Genomic DNA, 20,179 nt, shown 5'->3' on the forward strand with positions numbered 1-20,179 from the left:
TCTGTGTGTGTGTCTCTCTCTCTGTGTGTCTCTGTGTGTGTCTGTGTGTGTCTATGTGTCTCTGTGTGTGTGTCTATGCGTCTGTGTGTGTGTCTCTGTGTGTGTGTCTCTCTCTGTGTGTCTCTGTGTGTGTCTCTCTCTCTGTGTGTCTGTGTGTGTCTCTCTCTGTGTGTCTCTGTGTGTGTCTGTGTGTGTGTCTCTCTCTCTGGTGTGTCTGTGTGTGTCTCTCTCTCTGTTCTCTGTGTGTGTCTGTGTGTGTGCTCTCTGTGTGTGTCTGTGTGTGTCTCTCTCTCTGTCTCTCTGTGTGTGTGTGTGTGTCTCTCTTCTGTCTCTCTCTGTGTGTGTGTCTCTCTCTCTGTCTCTCTCTGTGGTGTCTCTCTCTCTGTGTGTCTCTGTGTGTGTCTCTGTTGTGTGTCTCTCTCTCTGTGTGTGTCTCTCTCTCTGTGTGTGTCTCTGTGTGTGTCTCTCTCTCTCTCTCTCTGTGTGTCTCTGTGTGTGTCTCTCTCTCTCTCTGTGTGTCTCTGTGTGTGTCTCTCTCTCTCTCTCTCTCTGTGTGTCTGTGTGTGTGTCTCTCTCTCTCTCTCTGTGTGTCTGTGTGTGTGTCTCTCTCTCTCTGTGTGTCTCTGTGTGTGTCTCTCTCTGTGTGTATCTCTCTCTGTGTGTGTGTGTGTCTCTCTCTCTCTGTGTGCAGCAGTCTCCTTGCCTCCCAGTGTCTCCTGCCAGGTATGTGGTTGAGCAGGGAACAGATTATAGATGAGTGCAGCGCAGAGTCAAATTAGTGTCTTCTGTGCGCCGGCAGGAATGTCCTCCAGTGTATAGTTTCCTCCGCGCACAGAGCAGCGCTGCTCGCAGATAATATAAGTCAATAGTTTGAATCCTAAAAATCCGCTGGCAGATATAATAGGCCTCCCCCTCGTAGAGAGTTTGACAATTCTCTCTCTACCGGGGTCTGCACGCAGCGCATAAATAATTCATACGACCATCAATAATTCACCATGGTGACATTACCAATAATAACACGACGACAATACTTTTGTTTTCGCCGTCGCGCACACAGGGTTAATAATACAAAAAGAAGAGGGGGGTGAGTGCGTTGCCGTGGCAACAGAGATGAAACAAATATTCCCAGGAGGAGTGACGGGAACACAGGCGCAGGGCAGAATCCCTCCTGGTTCCTGCTAAGCAGTGTTGTCACACTCTCTCTTGCCCTCCCTCCCTCCCTCTCTCTCTCTCTCACACACACACACGCACACACACACACACACATAATGCACACCGAGACCACACTTTCTCCACACACATACATAAAAAAGAAACTGGGTCAGATAATATAACTCCTGAGGGTTTTTTTGTTTGTCTCTTTAGGATTTGAGAGAGGGACTAATGGGGGGAACTATTCCGGGCGCTCGGGCTGCGGTGGTCCCCGCGTCGACTAGTTCCTCCTCCTCTCTCCGTGAATACTCAGTTAACCCTTTCACTGCCACACGACAGAAGGTTAACCCGTTACTACTGTTGTGTGGCAGTGAAAGGGTTAACCGGCTGTCATGTGGCAGTGAAAGGGTTAACCAGCTGTCATGTGGCAGTGAAAGGGTTAACCGGCTGTCATGTGGCAGTGAAAGGGTTAACCTTCTGTGTGTTGTCACGGTGAAAGGGTTAACCGTTTTGGTAGTGCGGCAGTGAAGAGGGTTAAGACCGTTATGAAACACAGAGGTAGAGGAAGACTGGAGGCAAACTAGAGCGGCTTGTAACGAGGACAGCGGCCCAGCGTCGGGCTTCACTAGTGTTGTCAAAAATATCGAAAAGATCGATACATATCGATTCTGAATATTTAAAACGGTTTTCAATACTCATTTTCCCGAAATATCGATATTTAATTATTCATAATTTTTTTTTACAGTGTTTACATCTGTCTGCTTGAGAAAATACCATGTTCTGCAATAAAAATGATTGAAGTGAGATGAACAGTTATTTTTAAATGTGTGATCTGAAGATAAACAAAGGGTTTTAAAAGTGTTATATTTATCTTCTCTTATAGTACCAGAGAGAAGCTGAGGAGAATCAACCAGCAACAAAAGCAACATTTATTTAAAAAATAATAATGATAATATTTTTTTTTAGAATATATTTTAAGATTGAACCTTTTTCTCCTGTGGTAGCGAAAATGGTATCGAATATCGATACTTTTCAAGGTATCGTATCGAAGTTCGAAATTCCAGTATCGTGACCAACACTACTAGAGAGAGAGTCTTCCAGGTGTCTGTACCGTTAAGATATAGTTCATCTAATATACAGATTATAAACTAAAACACATTATTGTCCTTATTGTCCAAAAACACACATACACAAGCACACACACACACACACACACACACACACACAAGTACACACAAAAACACACACAAACACAGACACACAAACACACACACATGCACACACACACACACACACACACACACACACACAAATACTCTGGTAACTCATTCAGCACCGTTCACGCATATATATACGTGTTTTGTCCGCCAATCAAATAACCGCCAACCACGTATACGTTATTGGATGGTTATTTCTTGTATTCGCTATTTCCATTCATAAATCATCCGGGAAGGCTGTGGTACCATTACGCAATGTGTCTGAGATCGTAAAGGTTGAATACCGCCGCCTGGTGGTATGCGGCCGATGTTGCACTTCCTTTCTGACGCTGTGTATGACTCTGTGTTAGGGCTGGGCGATAACGATATGATAATTTTATTTTATTTCTCGATATCGATAATTATCGAATTGTTATAAGTATAAAATTTTTTTTTTTTTTTTTTTTTTTTTTTTTAACAACAGATGTATGTTTATTTTGCAGCAATTCTTTGTCATTGCCGCCATCTTTAGTGTTACATCCCCTCACACTCCAGTTCTCAGGCTGCAGCTGGTTTTAAAAGCTAAAGTAAACCGGCTTCTCTGCTGGCTGTGGCTCCAGAGGAGTTGAACAGTTCTGGCTCTGCTAGTTTATTTTCGATCTTTTGGCGCTTTTTTTGGTGGACAAACCAAATGTGCACTGTGACTCGTGACTGGAGTATAGCTCTGCTAGCACACATAGCCTACTGTGTACAGACGGTTTCAAAATGTATTTTAAATTAGAAAGCAAACAAAATAAATGGACAAGAGAAAAAGAAATCTGAATTTGGTCAGTATTGTCATTTGGACAAGCAAAGCCATTACTTTAAGTTGCAGGCAAGAAAGATTTTTTTTTTATTTCGATATTCGATATCGATTATTAAAATATATCGCGATATTTATCGTTATCGTTATATCGCCCAGCCCTACTCTGTGTATCATTGAAATTCCTCCGGGTGGAGTTATTGAGTAACGTGGACCGAGGGGTATACCCGATCGCATTGAATCGCTTTCGGGACGCCAGATTCATTATGCTGTTGGGGGTTATGGCGTGGGCCAAATGGACATACGATCTAGCAGATGGCAATCAAATAATTGGAATATTCTTTCTGGAATCGCATCGGCCACAGGCAATTTAACGTCAATTTCAGCTTGGCTGTGCATTGTTTTCATAGCCATCGCCCCCTGATCAGCGTATGCTGTTGTACTAACGAATGCCATTATTGACAATCATTTAATCAGAAACGACCCCCCCCCCCCCCCCTCCCCGCCTTTCATGCATGCATGATAGAACATAATATACCGATCATATGCATTTGAATTTTTTATTGTAGCGTGTATAGCAGGGAGGGGCAACTGGCGGCCCGCGCCGCATGCGGCCCTCACCGACGCTCCATGCGGCCCCAGGCCAATATTAAAAATAATAATAATATATATATATATATATATTTTTACCTTTTTTTTTTTGCATTTGACTAAGAGGTTGGCAGTCGACTATGGCTCCTTTCGATCGCTTAGTCGACTATTCGACTAATAGGGGTCAGCCCTAGTGTGGACATATTCAACGCTGTTGAAAGTGCCGTGCAGCAATATGGGGGGTTTGATAAACTGTCCGCTGTTGTTACCGATGGAGCACCCGCAATGAAAGGGGAAAAAACACAGGATTCGCCGGGCTTCTAAGGCAGAGTGGCATTGAGTGTCCAATGCTGCACTGCATTATACATCAGGTAAGTTCGCTAACATAATTTCCTGAGCAGAAGTATGCGCACGGATGTGCACGCACGTGCACGCAAAAATGAAACGTTATTTCATCTGATGCAGATCGCATGCACAAACATTGAAGTTGACATTCCTTCTATTGTGTGCCAACAGGAGAGACCACAAGTGTCTCATTAAAGACAGAACCATTATTGACCCACTGTGGGGGAGGGTGAATGTCATGCCAGTTTGATAAAGGGTCAATGGGAGGCATGTAGAATTGACCAAAAAGGAATTCATTATTCTGATGAGTATTGCACTTGGCTACTTGTTTACTTTTGTAGTGTTCAGATAACACTGAAATGCATGTTATGGATATGAAGCACTCAGGAATGTTTTGTTTAGTAGCAGGATACAGGTTTATACATTTAACAAAATCATTTATTATTGCACTTTTGATTTACTGTTGTAGTGAAATGCAGCAGGAATGCTGCTTTGTGTTTGTTGAGCAGTGGGCTTTAAGTTCATACATTTATTTTAATAGAAGCCTTAATTATAATTGGTCATTTTTGTATATATTTCGGTTACACAGCAATACTTTCAAATTCAGCTGTATTTATAAATTCATAAAGTTGAAATTAAGCATTACTAAATGCGTTTGAAATGGAATAAAAACAAAGTTACAACAAATTATAATAGTTTATATTTATATGCCTTATTTATCACATCTGTGACTATTATGGGCTATTTGAGTGATGGGGTACTACTGGCGGGACTGCCGATAAACAATGCGGCCCCCCAGATTGAGTGTGGAAATGTAGTGGCTCTCACCATATACAAAGTTGCCCACCCCTGGTGTATAGGGACGAAATGCCAATGGATTATTAAGTATACTATGCGTCGTGGGCTATTACTAGCCTCCCAGGAATTACCCTAGACCACTCTAAAACCAGACTTATATTCACCACGGTATAAAACGAGAATGTATGGATGCAAAAAATATTCCTTTTTCACATCTTGAACGATAGATACTCGATGTCAAATGGGCCATAGTATTGCATATATAGCTATAATATTTAAATAGTTATAGCCCTGCAAACAAGGTGAGCGACTGCCACCGTTTACAGTGGCGGCGGTGGCTACTACAGGATGAGGCTAATCCGTGGCGTCCAATGAGTTAAGACTGCTGAGAAACACCAGAGTATAGGAAGACTAGAGGCAAACTAGAGCGGCTTGTAACGAGGACAGCGGCCCGGCGTGGGAGAGAGAGAGTCTTCCAGACGTCTGTACCGTTAAGATATAGTTGATGATCTAATATAGAAATCTGTAAAATGACACATAAAACACATTATTGTTCTTCTGCGGAGGGATGCAGTCACGCACGGAAGCTTTACACAGTGCGCTTATCTAGAGCCAGAAACATATCTGTGAATGATGTCGTTGTGGGGCAGTGTGGTGGTGGTGTCTGATGTGATTATATGTTTCCAGTAACGACTGACTGCTGACTCATTCGGCAGAAACAGAAAAAGACTATAGATGTCTGTCAATTTAAGAGCCCAACAAACAATTAACTGACTCATCGCCTAAAAGCTGCAGCCCTGATGTGGCATCTGTCTGTGTGTCTGTGAGAGAGAGAGAGAGAGAGAGAGAGAGAGAGAGAGAGAGAGAGAGAGAGAGAGAGAGAGAGAGAGAGAGAGAGAGAGAGAAAGGGAGAGGGGGGGGGGAGGGAGAGGACAGAGAGAGAAAAGAGAGATGACAGAGAGAGGGAGGAGAGATAGTGTGTGAGAGAAAGAGGGAGAGTGTGAGAAAAAGGAGAGAGAGAGAGAGAAAGTGTGTGTGTGCGTGTGCGTGTGCGAGTGCGTGCGTGTGTGCGTGCGTGCGTGCGTGTGTGCGTGTGCGCGTGCGTGCGTGTGCGTGCGTGTGCGTGCGTGCGTGTGTGCGCGTGCGTGCGTGTGTGTGCGTGTGTGTGTGTGTGTGTGGGTGTGTGTTCTGATCTCCTCACCTCTGGCGTGTTCTTCTTGAACTCCCGGCTCAGGTCGATGAGTTTCTTCCTGGTCTGTTCGCTCTCATCCTGTCTGTTGGCGAGCTGCGTGGCGGTGGCATCCAGCTCTTTCTGCAACAGACACGACCACACACACAACCAGCGTCAGCATCACTCAGGAGGACTAATGTGTTAGAATCGATGCATCGATTTGAATATGTTAGAATCGATTATAATCTAAAAAGAATTGTATGTATTTTTTTGTGTGTATTGTTTTTATTGACCTATAGTCCCATTCATGCTAAGTGTATCAGTTCCCCCAGCCACATTTGTGTATTAAAAAAAAATTTGGGGGGAATTAACTGATAGAAAATTAATCGAATCGAATCGTTGGTCAAATGAAGAGATTTCATGATGCATTGAATCGTTGCCTGAATAATCGTAATCGAATCGAATCATAGGTCTGTTTCTGCAACACAGACACAATCAGCTTCAGTATCACCCAGGACTCAGAGGTCTATTTCTGCAACACAGACACAACACAGACACAACCAGCTTCAGGATCACTCCAGTGTTTCCCCTACCATTGCCTTGAACTGCATTGAACTGAACTGAATTGAATTGAAAAAAATAAACCTCATAAGTCATAACTGAACTGGCACTGAACATTGAACTGCACTGGCACTGTTTGCAGATGTACTGTTATTAAAGTTAGTTAAAAACCTAATTTTGTATAGTTTTTTTTGTTAAATCCAAAGGAAAAAATATAAAATCTGAGAAATCCAAAAACAAGAAAATTCATATCCGAAAACAGGAAAAGATAAAACGATAAAACTGACTCTTCGGTCAGAGGGTCCAGTGTGCACTCTGAGCCCTCAGAATTTCCGAACAACTTGAGTGCGCCCGCTCTGACACACTGAAAGCCAATTTACAACAACAAGTTTTGTTTAGCTAACGCCATTATGCATCGGAGCTGTGGTAACAACTAAGCAAATCAATTATTTCTATTTTTAGGAATGTTCTGTAGGATATGTCGGCAACATAAGAAGCCGGCAGCTACTAGGGCCAGACACGTGCGTTCATTGAATTGCCCTGCCAGTCCTACTGAAAGGCCAAGTTGGACAGACACGCATCATCTGACAACCATAGAGCTGCGTCACGCAACGGCACGTGGAGTGGATGAAAGGTATGAGTCATGTCTGTTTTCATTTCAATCAGAGCTGTATTTGGAAGTCTAGCTATCGATGCATGATTTTATTTAAATCTTTATAGTCAAATGTTAAATAAAACCCCTGCCAATACATTAACTAGCAGTAAAAAAATATATATATATATAAATCCAATACCTTCTAGATTTAAAAACATGCTCATTTATGTTACTGTTGACACCAAGTATCTGTGCCACGCGCACCCCTTGACCACCCTACCACCCCCCCTGAAATAAATCCTAGAGGAAACACTGCACTCAGGACTCATAGGTGGAGAATAGACTCCAACGTTGTTACCCCCCCCCCCCCCGACCGAAGTGGTGAGACAAGCAGACCCCCGTCTCGCTCTCTCCTCAGCTGAACTTGGCAGACAGGCAGGCAGACAGACAGACAGACAGACAGACAGACAGACAGACAGACAGACAGGCAGGCAGGCAGACAGACAGACAGACAGACAGACAGACAGGCAGACAGACAGACAGACAGGCAGGCAGGCAGACAGGCAGGCAGGCAGACAGACAGGCAGGCAGACAGACAGGAAGGCAGGCAGGCAGGCAGGCAGACAGACAGGAGAGCCACAACGCGCCGCGCCAAGAAAAGCGCCCGTCTGCAGCGCGGTGCGGTCGCCTACCAGCCAGAGAGACGAGGAGCGTTTGGCCCAAAGAGCCTCGACAACACCTCTGTGTGCCAACATCTGTATCCATGAAGACACACACACACACACACACACACAGGAACACACACACACACACATGAACACACACACACACAGGAACACACACACAGGAACACACACAAGAACACACACACAAGAACACACACACACACAGGAACACGCACACAAGAACACGCACACACAATTAATCGTATATTAAACAGTCATTGCGATTCTGGCCTCCACGATTGATCGAACATCTCGACAGCCTGCTCCTCTGCATTTCCTCATTCCTCAGCTACATTGTCTGACCAATCACAGGGGCTCCTGTGCGCCGTGAGCACCGCCCCCTTGTTTACTTCTGGTCGCCTCAAACTAAAGTTAGAGAAGAAACTAAAGCTAGAGCTTAAAATGAAAACGGTTCCCAAGACGAGGTGTTGGCACCTCCGGTAATAGAATCACAGAGAACCAATCTACTAGAGGAGGAGACGACAATTACATTTATTCATTCTGCCTTACATTTTTAAACAGAACCACAGTTGGAGTCTAAAATATTTTCAGCGTAGGAACTAGCTATTCTGCTACGATAAACAAGGGCACAGCAGTCCTCCTAGTAGTAGGGTTGGGTACCGTTCACATTTAACCGAGTAACCGAGCACCAGTTCCTGGAATTTGGTATCGTTACCCAGCGGTACCTTTTTTCTCCCTCTGTAATAACACTTTTTTATTTTTCAACTGAAATAAAACATACGTCCAAAATTCTCAATTTCAACATTATTTATCTAGAACATTTAGTTATTTATTGTTGTAACACACCACACAAAATAAGTCGCATGATCATGTATTATGTTTTTAAATCTTTAAAATATCAACATTATCCGACCACCATCCTCAATAAATATGATCAAACTCCTCTGACCTCGTCTGGTCTTTCCAAAGACCCGAGAGACGGGACAGTAATTCACGCATTTGTGTGTGTTTAATGCCGTCAGGTTTCTAATTGCGTTAATGGCGATTATTAATAATCGTGATCACAATACCGAGCAAAATAATCGCAATAATTATTTTTGTCATAATCGTGCAGCCCTACTCCCCCCCCCACACACACACACACAGTTCAAAACTATGAAAGCCCCCCCCCCCATAACAACAACAATGTACCAACAACACCAACAACAACACTAAGAACAACGGCGGTGTTGTCAGGGCCAAGATAGAGTCCTTTCTCATCCCGATCCTTTTTATATTGTTATTAATAGCCCTTTATGGGACTTGTTCCAGATGATGAGCCAAGTGCTGACATTAACAAGACATCCAGGCCTTGTAAAGATCCTATCTCTCTATGCCGAGTGTTGGATTATGTTTCTCTTGAATTCTTTTCACTCTGCCACCCCCCTCCTCCTCCTCCCCCTCCCTCTCTCTTTCTCTTTCCTTCCCGCTCATCCTTCTATTCTCTCTTCAGATCACCCACCCCTTTGCTTCATCAACAGTTCCATCCTCTCTTCATCCCCCCCCCCACCAACTCCCTCTCTCTCACTCCTCCTCCTCCCTCCCTCCCACCCCTATTTCTCTCTCCATCTCTCTTTCTCCTGTGAGGCAGCCCACCTCTCTCTCTCTCTCTCTCCTGTGAGGCAGCCCACCTCTCTCCCTCTCTCTCCTGTGAGGCAGCCCACCTCTCTCTCTCTCTCTCTCTCTCTCCTGTGAGGCAGCCCACCTCTCTCTCTCTCTCTCTCTCTCTCTCTCTCTCTCTCTCTCTCCTGTGAGGCAGCCCACCTCTCTCTCTCTCCTGTGAGGCAGCCCACCTCTCTCTCTCTCTCTCTCTCTCCTGTGAGGCAGCCCACCTCTCTCTCTCTCTCTCTCCTGTGAGGCAGCCCACCTCTCTCTCTCTCCCTCTCCATCGCTCTATCTCTCCTGTGAGGCAGCCCACCCATCTCCCTCTCTCCCCCTCCCTCTCTCTCTCTCCCCCTCTCTCTCTCTCTCTCTCCTGTGAGGCAGCCCACCCATCTCCCTCTCTCCCCCTCCCTCTCCCTCTCTCTCCTCTCTCTCCCCTCCCCCTCTCTCCCTCCCCTCTCCCTCTATCTCCCTCCCCTCTCCCTCTATCTCCCTCTCTCCCCCTCTCTCTCTCCCCCTCCCTCTCTCCCTCTCCCCTTCTCTCTCCCTCCCCTCTCCCCTCTCTCTCTCTCTCCCCCTCTCTCTCTCTCTCTCTCCCTCCCTCCTGTGAGGCAGCCCACCCCTGAGAGTGATTAAATGCAGCTAAAGGGCCGTTATGCTAACTAACGCACTAATCATTTAATACACACATTACCACAGGGGCCCCTGTGGGCCAGTCTGCTGACAAGGTCCCAAAACACACACACACACGCACGCACTGGTGCACACGCACACTCCCTCTCCCCCCCTCTATCACTCACTCAACCTCTCTCTCTCTCCCTCTCTCTCTCTCTCACACACGTGCACACTCCCTCTCTCCCGCTCTCTATCACTCACTCAACGTCTCTCTCTCACACACCTCTCTCTCTCTCTCTCTCTCTCTCTCTCACACCCACCCTCTCTCTCTCTCTCTCCCTCTCAGAAGGAGTGGTGTGATCAAGTACTAATTAGACCAGATTTTTCCATCAACATTAGACTTGAATTCCCCGACCAACCGTGATCCGCGTGTTCTTATCCACAGACCGTACCAAATTAATGGGCATGAACTGTCCTCTGCTATGGGTTCTACTCAGCGGCGCAGTACACTTAAAAAAAAGAAGAAGAAGAAAGAAACACTCACTCTATGCTTACTGTAGTAGCTATGTACCATCTTGCCCACAGAGCCGAGGCTGTCTGTCACTCTGCCTGCCTGTCTGTCTGTCTGCCTGTCTGTCTCTGCCTGTCTATCTGCCTGCCTGTCTGTCTGTCTGTCTGTCTGTCTGTCTGCCTGTCTATCTGCCTGTCTGTCTGTCTGCCTGTCTGTCTGTCTGCCTGTCTCTCTGCCTGTCTGTCTGTCTGCCTCTCTCTGCCTGTCTGTCTGCCTGTCTGTCTGTCTGCCTGTATCTCTGCCTGCCTGTCTGTCTGTCTGTCTGTCTCTGCCTGTCTGTCTGTCTGTCTCTCTGCCTGCCTGCCTGTCTCTCTGCCTGTCTGTCTGCCTGCCTGTCTCTCTGCCTGTCTGTCTGCCTGTCTCTCTGCCTGCCTGTCTCTCTGCCTGTCTGTCTGTCTGTCTCTCTGCCTGTCTGTCTGCCTGTCTCTCTGCCTGCCTGTCTCTCTGTCTGTCTGTCTGCCTGTCTCTCTGCCTGTCTGTCTGTCTGTCTCTCTGCCTGTCTGCCTGCCTGCCTGTCTCTCTGCCTGCCTGTATGTCTCTCTGCCCGTCTGTCTGTCTGCCTGTCTCTCTGCCTGCCTACCTGTCTCTCTGTCTGCCTACCTGTCTCTCTTTCTACCAGTCTGTCTGGCTGTGTCTCTCTGGCTCTCTGCCTGCCTGGCTGCCTGCCTGTCTGTCTGTCTCTCTGCCTGTCTGTCTGCCTGCCTGTCTCTCTGCCTGTCTCTCTGCCTGTCTGTCTGTCTGTCTCTCTGCCTCCCTGTCTGTCTCTCTGCCTGTCTGTCTCTCTGCCTGCCTGTCTCTGTCTGATTTGATTTTATTACGGATCCCCATTAGCTGGTGCCATGGCAACCAGCTAGTCTTCCTGGGGTCCACACAAAAAAACATACAAAAACAATTATTGCAAAACAGAATGATTAAAAGCCAGTACTCAACATACAATACACAATGAAACTAACAATTAAGATGGCTAAAATTACATGCAAGCAAAGAAACGGAAAACAAAAAAACAAAACAAAACAAAATACAAAATACAGTGTTAAATACAATACAATACAATACAAAATACTGTCTGTCTGCCCGTGACCACGCAGCAGCTGCTGAAGCACTGTGTGAACTCCAACATGTGCAGAGAGGAAGAACCTGATCATGTGAACTATTAATCAATTTAACAATCAACTGTTTGAAAGCACTTTCTTCCTCATCTGTAGCCGATGCATTTTGTGATAGGGGAAATAAATGAAAACACCAGTTCATGGGTAGGATATAGACGTGTTCCCAAGACGAGTGGCCAAATCATTAGGAGTTATTAGGAGTTAATAATAAATAAAAATAAACATTCAGTTGGGGACACACAGTGCACCAACAAACATCAACTTGGCAAATATGTATCATAGTATCATACTGATTCGGAATGTTGGAATGTAATAAATAGAGCAAACATAATAGAGAAGAGAGAAATAAAACCCACCGTCATGTAGAATTCACAGTGTCTGTTATTTCTATAACACTGTACAGTGTTGACGTAACCCTGATGAAGGCATGCGGTTTACGAAATTGCGACAGATCTTTCTTCTCTCTGTACTGTACTGTACTGTACCGGTCAGCTGTGATTTGTATCGGAACACCGGAGACAACCCTCTAGTGACGATGTCATCGAGAGACAAATCCTGAAGCTGCTCCATAAGACAGTGAATAGTGGAACAACTCCTAGGACACTATGACAGTAACCATGGTGATGTAGGACACTATGACAGTAACCATGGTGATGTAGGACACTATGACAGTAACCATGGTGATGTAGGACACTGACAGTAACCGTGATGTAGGACACTATGACAGTAACCATGGTGATGTAGGACACTGACAGTAACCATGGTGGTTTCACTGGGACACTATGACAGTAACCATGGTGATGTCACTGAGACACTATGACAGTAACCATGGTGATTTCACTGAGACACTATGACAGTAACCATGGTGGTTTCACTGGGACACTATGACAGTAACCATGGTGGTTTCACTGGGACACTATGACAGTAACCATGGTGATTTCACTGGGACACTATGACAGTAACCATGGTGGTTTCACTGGGACACTATGACAGTAACCATGGTGATTTCACTGAGACACTATGACAGTAACCATGGTGGTTTCACTGGGACACTATGACAGTAACCATGGTGGTTTCACTGGGACACTATGACAGTAACCATGGTGATTTCACTGGGACACTATGACAGTAACCATGGTGGTTTCACTGGGACACTATGACAGTAACCATGGTGATTTCACTGGGACAGTGGGACACTATGACAGTAACCATGGTGGTTTCACTGGGACACTATGACAGTAACCATGGTGGTTTCACTGGGACACTATGACAGTAACCATGGTGGTTTCACTGGGACACTATGACAGTAACCATGGTGATTTCACTGAGACACTATGACAGTAACCATGGTGGTTTCACTGGGACACTATGACAGTAACCATGGTGGTTTCACTGGGACACTATGACAGTAACCATGGTGGTTTCACTGGGACACTATGACAGTAACCATGGTGGTTTCACTGGGACACTATGACAGTAACCATGGTGGTTTCACTGAGACACTGTGACAGTAACCATGGTGGTTTCACTGGGACGTGGGTACATTATCTGATTCAGAGCTGTAAGCCCTACATTTAAATAAAAACAAATTTGGACGTAATCGCTCAAAACTAGAATTCTATGAGTCCACAGATTTGGTCACTAATTCACCGTCAATGAACAACAGACTCCAAAAAAGTGTCACTTGAGAGACGTCACAAATTAAGGTCTCGGTGCTCTCGATTTCCAGCGTAGCGATTAAGACGTCCGTTTATTCACAGCGCTGACGTCTCCTGTCGTACAACATGGCGCTGCTGTGCCACAGCTCATTGGCCACGGTAGTCGTTTATTAATTACCTGCTTGTACAACCGCCCGTGGTTCACCATCAGGATGCTTGCAATGGAATACTATGCATCGATATTGACTTAACTGTCCAAGGTCATAGGGATAGCACAATGGGGTTTCCCCTTTAATAATAATAATCATAATAATCATCATAACAGACTCGTGGGATTTGTGTAGCCGATTTAACTTTCACTAAGCATCCTATAATGGCTGGTCCTTAAGGTCCCCTTGAGTTTGCTCTGAACAGGGTAAATCTACATTTTGCTATGATGCCCCTCTAACTCAGTGGTTCCCAAACTGTGGTGCGCGAGCGCCCTCTAGGTGGTGCGTGACATGAAAAGGCTAATGGTGGTTAAAAAAATAAAAATAAAAAAAAATTACAATCAAATTTCATAAAAATCTTAGTCAAACCTTTAGTATTATGGATATTAAACATGCTGGCAGAGTACATGCATCCATGTTGTCGTGAACATTTTAATTAAATAAAGAAATTCCCTATCCATAGTCGCCGTGGGAAGAGATAAAATTAAAAATTAAATCTGTGCACAGAGACCAGCAACAATTTTTTCTAACAGAAACCCATTGGGGGGTGCGTCAGCTAGGTCGGGAGGTGACAGGGGGTGCACGGCCAAAAAAGTTTGGGAACCGCTGCTCTAACTCATAGAGTGAACTCCAACCGTCCTTAAAGCTTTAGATTCTCCCCTCTGTTGCAGAGTTTAAAACATTGATCTCCAACCTTTGTCAATCAAGTTGTACGTGTTTTAATTAATTTGTTATCCTTACTCGTCTTATTGTTGTGATTTTATATGCCGTGTGATTTGATTTCATATGCGTTTTGTTTTGCTTAATTCTGTATGTACGCTCGACGTGACTGTAAATGAGGGAAACCTCAGTTGCCTTTCGAGTTTAAATAAAGGTTTGAAATTAAATTAAATAATGCAATCAAATACCCTGTGTGTGTTGGTTATTGCGCTCTGTCGAGACGATAGGGGGGAAACAGATCTCATTCAGTCTGCTTCCTGGTAGGGATGGGCAGGGCATGGGTCATGTTTTCCCAGAGCGAGTACTCGTACAAAATACTTGATTAGGGAAATACATTTTTGTGCGCATGGCAGCAGAAGATATTGCGCAGAGTCACACACACACACACGATTTTATTACGTCTCGCTCCGCGGACATAACAATGCACTGCATTATACCCGATGCTTAATGCGTATCGTCAGTCAAAACAGTCAGCTACCATTTGTAAATAATCACATATTACCTCGACTCTGTCTGCAGCAGTGCATGTGAGCGGATCGGAGCGTGAGCGGCGCGGGGAGCGGAGCGGGCGGTTTTGACGTGAGCGAGGAGTGGGTTTTAAAATGTGTCGGCGTGACGTCCGGAGCGAGAGTTCTCCTCCGCTCCAATCCACTCCAGGCCGCTCACAGTGGTTTAACACTGATGTTAATATACATGTAGTACAATGCCAAAGCAACAGATGGCGATGTACAAACATGAAGGCCATTTTCAACCAATGAGAAGGGTGAACCTGTGATATCCTGTTCAGGCTTTGTCACTCACTCCTGTTAGAAAAAGTATCGACGCCATTGTTGTTGTCGTTAGCTTACATGCTAACGTTAATGGCAGCGACCATAGCATTGTGGCTCGGCTAGCTATCATCGCTTAATAGAGCTAGTGAATGGATAAACAACGTTATTTAACATTGCAGAATTGGTACAGTTACAATGCGGCTCAATACAAACAATTGTTAAGGGGCCCAGGGGGTGTAGACTGTTGTAGTTTGAGCTAATTTACACCATGCTCCAAAAAAAAAAAATCTGCCGAGCGATCTGGCGCGGGGAGCGCTCGATTCAAGGTGAGCGGGGAGCGAGTCAACATGAGCGATTAGCGGAGCGGACCAAGCTTTAAAGAGCGAAGAGCACATTTCTCGGCCGCGCCGATCCGCTCACGTGGCCTGGTCTGCAGCAGGTCTCTCCGCTCATGGAACGACACGTCCGTATCAATAATAGTCTATGAGCGCTACGCAAAGTGGGCGACATGTTGTTGTTGGCACAATTTGGAAATGCACAAAACACAAAGCGCTGTTTTCATCCTTTAGATAGAGCCATATGAAATCCGTTTAATTTTTTTCCAAATTCGGTTTTTTTCGTTTTAATATTTCAGAATTCTGTATTTTGCTTTGTACGCTCATTTTACCACCAGAAATAGTGTCTAATAAGTGGGAATGAACTCTGCCTCTCTTTGTTAACTACAACAAGCAATGCTGTTTGTTATTTAAGATGAGGTCGGACTCGGCACTGACAGATGTGTTCATTGTGCTGCTTTTATAAAGCCTCAAATGACGGCTTACAATATTTCATGAAAGCAAAGTGTTTTGTTTGTCTAAGATTTAAAAAGGTTTAAACTTTACAGCACTGACAAAGTTGAACAAAGTGCTGTACAAGTCCCACAACATAAAAAAAATAAAAAATAAAAAATAAAATAAATTATATATATATATATTTTTTTTTGTTGATTCCATTTTTATTGCTCAATTCCGCTATTCCGTCCGCGATTCCGTGAACGCGGATTTCATATGGCCAGGGCTGTACGCTAAGCTTTTTCACTAGGGGCACACTTGCCCCTAAATGAGAAATTTAGGGGCAAATAATTTTTTTTAGGGGCAAATTTTTAAATAACTATTTTACCATTATAGTAGGGCTGGGCGATATGGCCTCTAAATGATATTGCGATATTTTTTGGCCATATCACGATACACAATATATATCGCAATATTTTGACATTTCCTAAAGCACTTAAAAATGCTTGATTTAACCCTTTGATGCATACAGTCACGCCAATATGATGATTATAATAAGTCCCTGCAACATATGTTTGCATTATTAAACCATGAAGATGCTTTAAAAAATAATTTAATGAAAATGTACTAAGAGTAGTCTACTGACACACTAATAAAAAAAATTATTTACATCTAAGACTATTTATATAAAAACTCTTGGGTGCCCTTTTTTTGCACAGTACTGTGTTTTCTATCCACTTTAGCCAAACACACACACACATATATATATATATATATATATATATATATATATATATATATATATATACTACTGTGAGAAAATAATAATTACACACAAAGGGATAATGGCTTATAGCAGACTTAATGATTTTAGAATATTTCAGATAATGAAATTAAATGTTTATCATCAACTATCCAGTTAGTATTTATACTGTCTGTAACGTTTGGCTACTTTAAATCATTGAATGTAGAGAGAGAGCGAGAGAGAGAGAGGGGGCGAGAACGCACAAGAGAGCCAGCCCCCCCCCCCCCCCCCCGGGTTTTGTTCTAGGTTCGCGTTTTGATCGTCTAAGCTGCCGTAGGTGATGACGTCACACTCGAATGTAAACAGGAAGAGTCTAACACGGAGATGGAAAGTCACAGTGGTCGATGATATACAGAAACGAATAACTAATAAATATGAAGTTATGTTTAAACTTCTGTTGTCAAGCGTTGTCACTTGTCAATATAACCCACCCCCTTTCCTCACTTTTCCACCGTCCCTGCTTCACTCGGGACCACCAGCTAACGTTAGCCCATTGCTCGTGTCAATTAAATTGCATGTTATTAAATGTCCGCGCTGGTCTGTCTAATGAAATTACAACCGCAACATTATGTCGCCTGTACAGCCCTGGTTGTAGGCTAATGTTAGTGTAGTGAAATGCGAATGAAGGGGTGAAATCACTATTCGCAAGCTTGCGAGTAGATATAATTTTTCATTCGCACCGGCCAAATTAGGGGGCAATTTGCGACGATCTCGTCGCAGCGTACAGGCCTGATGGCTATACCTTTAGATAGCGCTAAGCTAGCTTTCAACGCAACAACGTTTTCGTGGTGCGCTCTCACGCTCCACAGCGGACCCGTGGCGTCTTCCTGCAACAACTCGCGTCTCGCGGGACGTCAGAGCGACATTTCCGTTTCAGTGGCACAAACTGGCACAAACAAGCACAATCAAAAACCACTCGAGTTCAGTTGATACTCAAGTACTCACACCCATCCCTAATTCCTTGCATTTTTTTTTATTCTTTCCTCAAAGCAACGGTTGTGATTGGAGGATCAAGAAAAGAGGGTGGGGTTTGAGCTAGGTCCGTGTTGCAGTTTTCTTATGGAAGCTGTGCCAATAAATGGTAAAAACTATTCAATGAGGAGGACCATTCATGTGTGAATCGAAACACTCCCCCACATAGTTGGATAAACTGTGACATTGGGTAAAGTCACTACAGTGGGGGAAACAGACTGACACAACTAAACTGCAATGCACCCAAATGCATCGACAAGAAATTCAAGTCTTATGATTAGGGTTGGGCATCGTTTGGATTTGAACGATTCCGGTTCCGATTCTCCATTTCGATTCCTGTTCTAAACGATTCTCGATTCCGATTCTTTGAGGTGCAGGTCAAAACAGGTCACAGCTTATTTATATATATATTTTTTTAAATCTTAAAATTTTTTCATACTATTCACATTGTCAGTTGACTTGATACAGTTTAATTTGGTTGCTGTACTGTAACTAGGGTATTAATTAACAAAGTAAAAAAAGAAAAAAAAAAAAAAAAAAAAAAAAATTAATATTTAAGAATCGAAATTAAGAATCGAAATGCAAATATGATACTTCCGGTTCCAGAACCGGAAGTTGGGAACCGGTTCCTATTAGAACCGGTTCTCGGTGCCCAACCCTACTTATGATTGAGCTCATTAGATTCTAATTTAAAGCACAAGTTATATTTTCATTCAAAGTTCGAATTCATACTTTAAAAAAGATTTTACTTGAAGTCAAGTTGTTTCTAAGTAGTTACACAAAAGATGTTTCCATTATGCACAATAGACTCATTAACACGTCCAGGTTGTCGGCGAGCCAGTGCAGAGTTGCCATGGTAGCAGATTAGAGCTGGAACAATAAGATATAAAGGCAATGAAAAAGCAGTGGATAAAAATAGTCTGAAGCCTTGAAGTTTGTCTTAAATAAAGTTGCAATATGCATTTAACCCATTTTGATGTCATTCACACTTAGAATTCATGATTCTTGAGCTTGAGATTCTCCCCTCTGTTACAGAAATTAAAACCTTGATCTCCAACCTTTGTCAGTCAAGTTGTACGTGTTGTGATTGATTTGTTATTCTTACTTTTGTCTCGTCATGTTTTATTGTTATGATTTTATATGCTGTGTGATCTTATATGCCTTTTTTTTTTGCTTAACTCTGTATGTACACTCGACGTGACTGTAAATGAAGGAAACCTCAGTTGCCTTTCGAGTTTAAATTAAATTAAATCACTCACACACTGACGGCAGACATGCAAGGTGCCAACCTGCTCATCGGGAGCAGTTAGGGCCCGGGGTCAAGTGTCTCGCTCCACTCGTGGACACAAGGAGCCTGAATTTAACCGGGAACCTTCCGATTACCAGACGACCGCTCTACCTCCTGAGCCACTGTCGCCCCCGAAATATGTACGTAGTGTAGTTTCTGCAGTTAAGTTGTGACAAGAACCCTCCATATTGAAACAAGCCATTCACAAATTGCAGCCAACATCGATGTAGATATGACATCTGATCTGACCAATCACCGTTAAGCTAATATGACGTCTGATCACATTTACATTTACATTTAATCATTTAGCTGACGCTTTTATCCAAAGCGACTTACAAGTTCTGTACGACAGGTCATCAGATCAATCACTGTTAAGCTCATTTGCAATTCCCAGTCCCTACGGCCAACAACCGCAATCAACCATTTGTAGCGACCATGAGTATCAAACATTAGCGTGAACAGAACGGCAGCTTTGGTTGAGGCTAAATAAAGCGAGATGCATGTCATGTTAACTGAAGCACTCTGAGATTTGGTTTCCAAATGTAGAGTGCACTATAAATCGAATGTATTATTATTATTATTATCACAGAAGTGTTTTTGCATTTTCTGACACTAGCTAACGTTACATTCCCTCAGCATCGACGTGGACTTGGAGGAGTCGCTTGCATTGGATATCAATTAATTTCATTGCTTCTGCATCAATACGATATAGTAATATATTGTGATATATTTGCCTGCCAAATTTGCCAATATTATATAGATGATTTAATACTTTTAATTTTATAGCTCGACAATCCCATTTTACTGCAATACAAATTATTTGAATGAGGTTGAAAACATTATAAACAGTGTTGATATATATATATATATATATATATTTCCTTTTTTTTTATTGCAGATTTTAACAACGTTTTCCACTGGGGACATCATTTGCAGTTGAAAAACAATAATAAATGGCAATATCCTAATATTAAAGTACTGTACTGTGACTCTTAGTATCATGATAATATTGTATCGCGGGGCCTCTCATAATTCCCACCCCTAATCATTATTATGTTTGGCAAATTATCCGTGTGCTTTCTTGCACAGGGCTGATATTATTCCTCCCAGAGGCCGTGGGCTGACGTTCTTCTCGCTGAACGCCGTGGGGAGAG

The 20,179-nt window shown here is 43.6% G+C and overlaps 1 protein-coding gene across 1 annotated transcript in view; it reads right to left on the reverse strand.

Annotated features, from left to right (window-relative positions):
• The window catches only part of LOC311226058 (homeobox protein cut-like 1), a 153,963-nt gene that overhangs the window by 104,320 nt on the left and 29,464 nt on the right, over positions 1–20,179 (reverse strand). The window contains exon 2 of the mRNA XM_084311437.1: positions 6,086–6,196. Coding sequence (XP_084167563.1) covers positions 6,086–6,196 — 111 coding nt within the window. The remainder of the gene's footprint in view (positions 1–6,085; positions 6,197–20,179) is intronic.

This window comes from Notolepis coatsorum, assembly GCF_963971535.1.
Source record: "Notolepis coatsorum genome assembly, chromosome: 1".
Lineage (NCBI taxonomy): Eukaryota > Metazoa > Chordata > Actinopteri > Aulopiformes > Paralepididae > Notolepis > Notolepis coatsorum.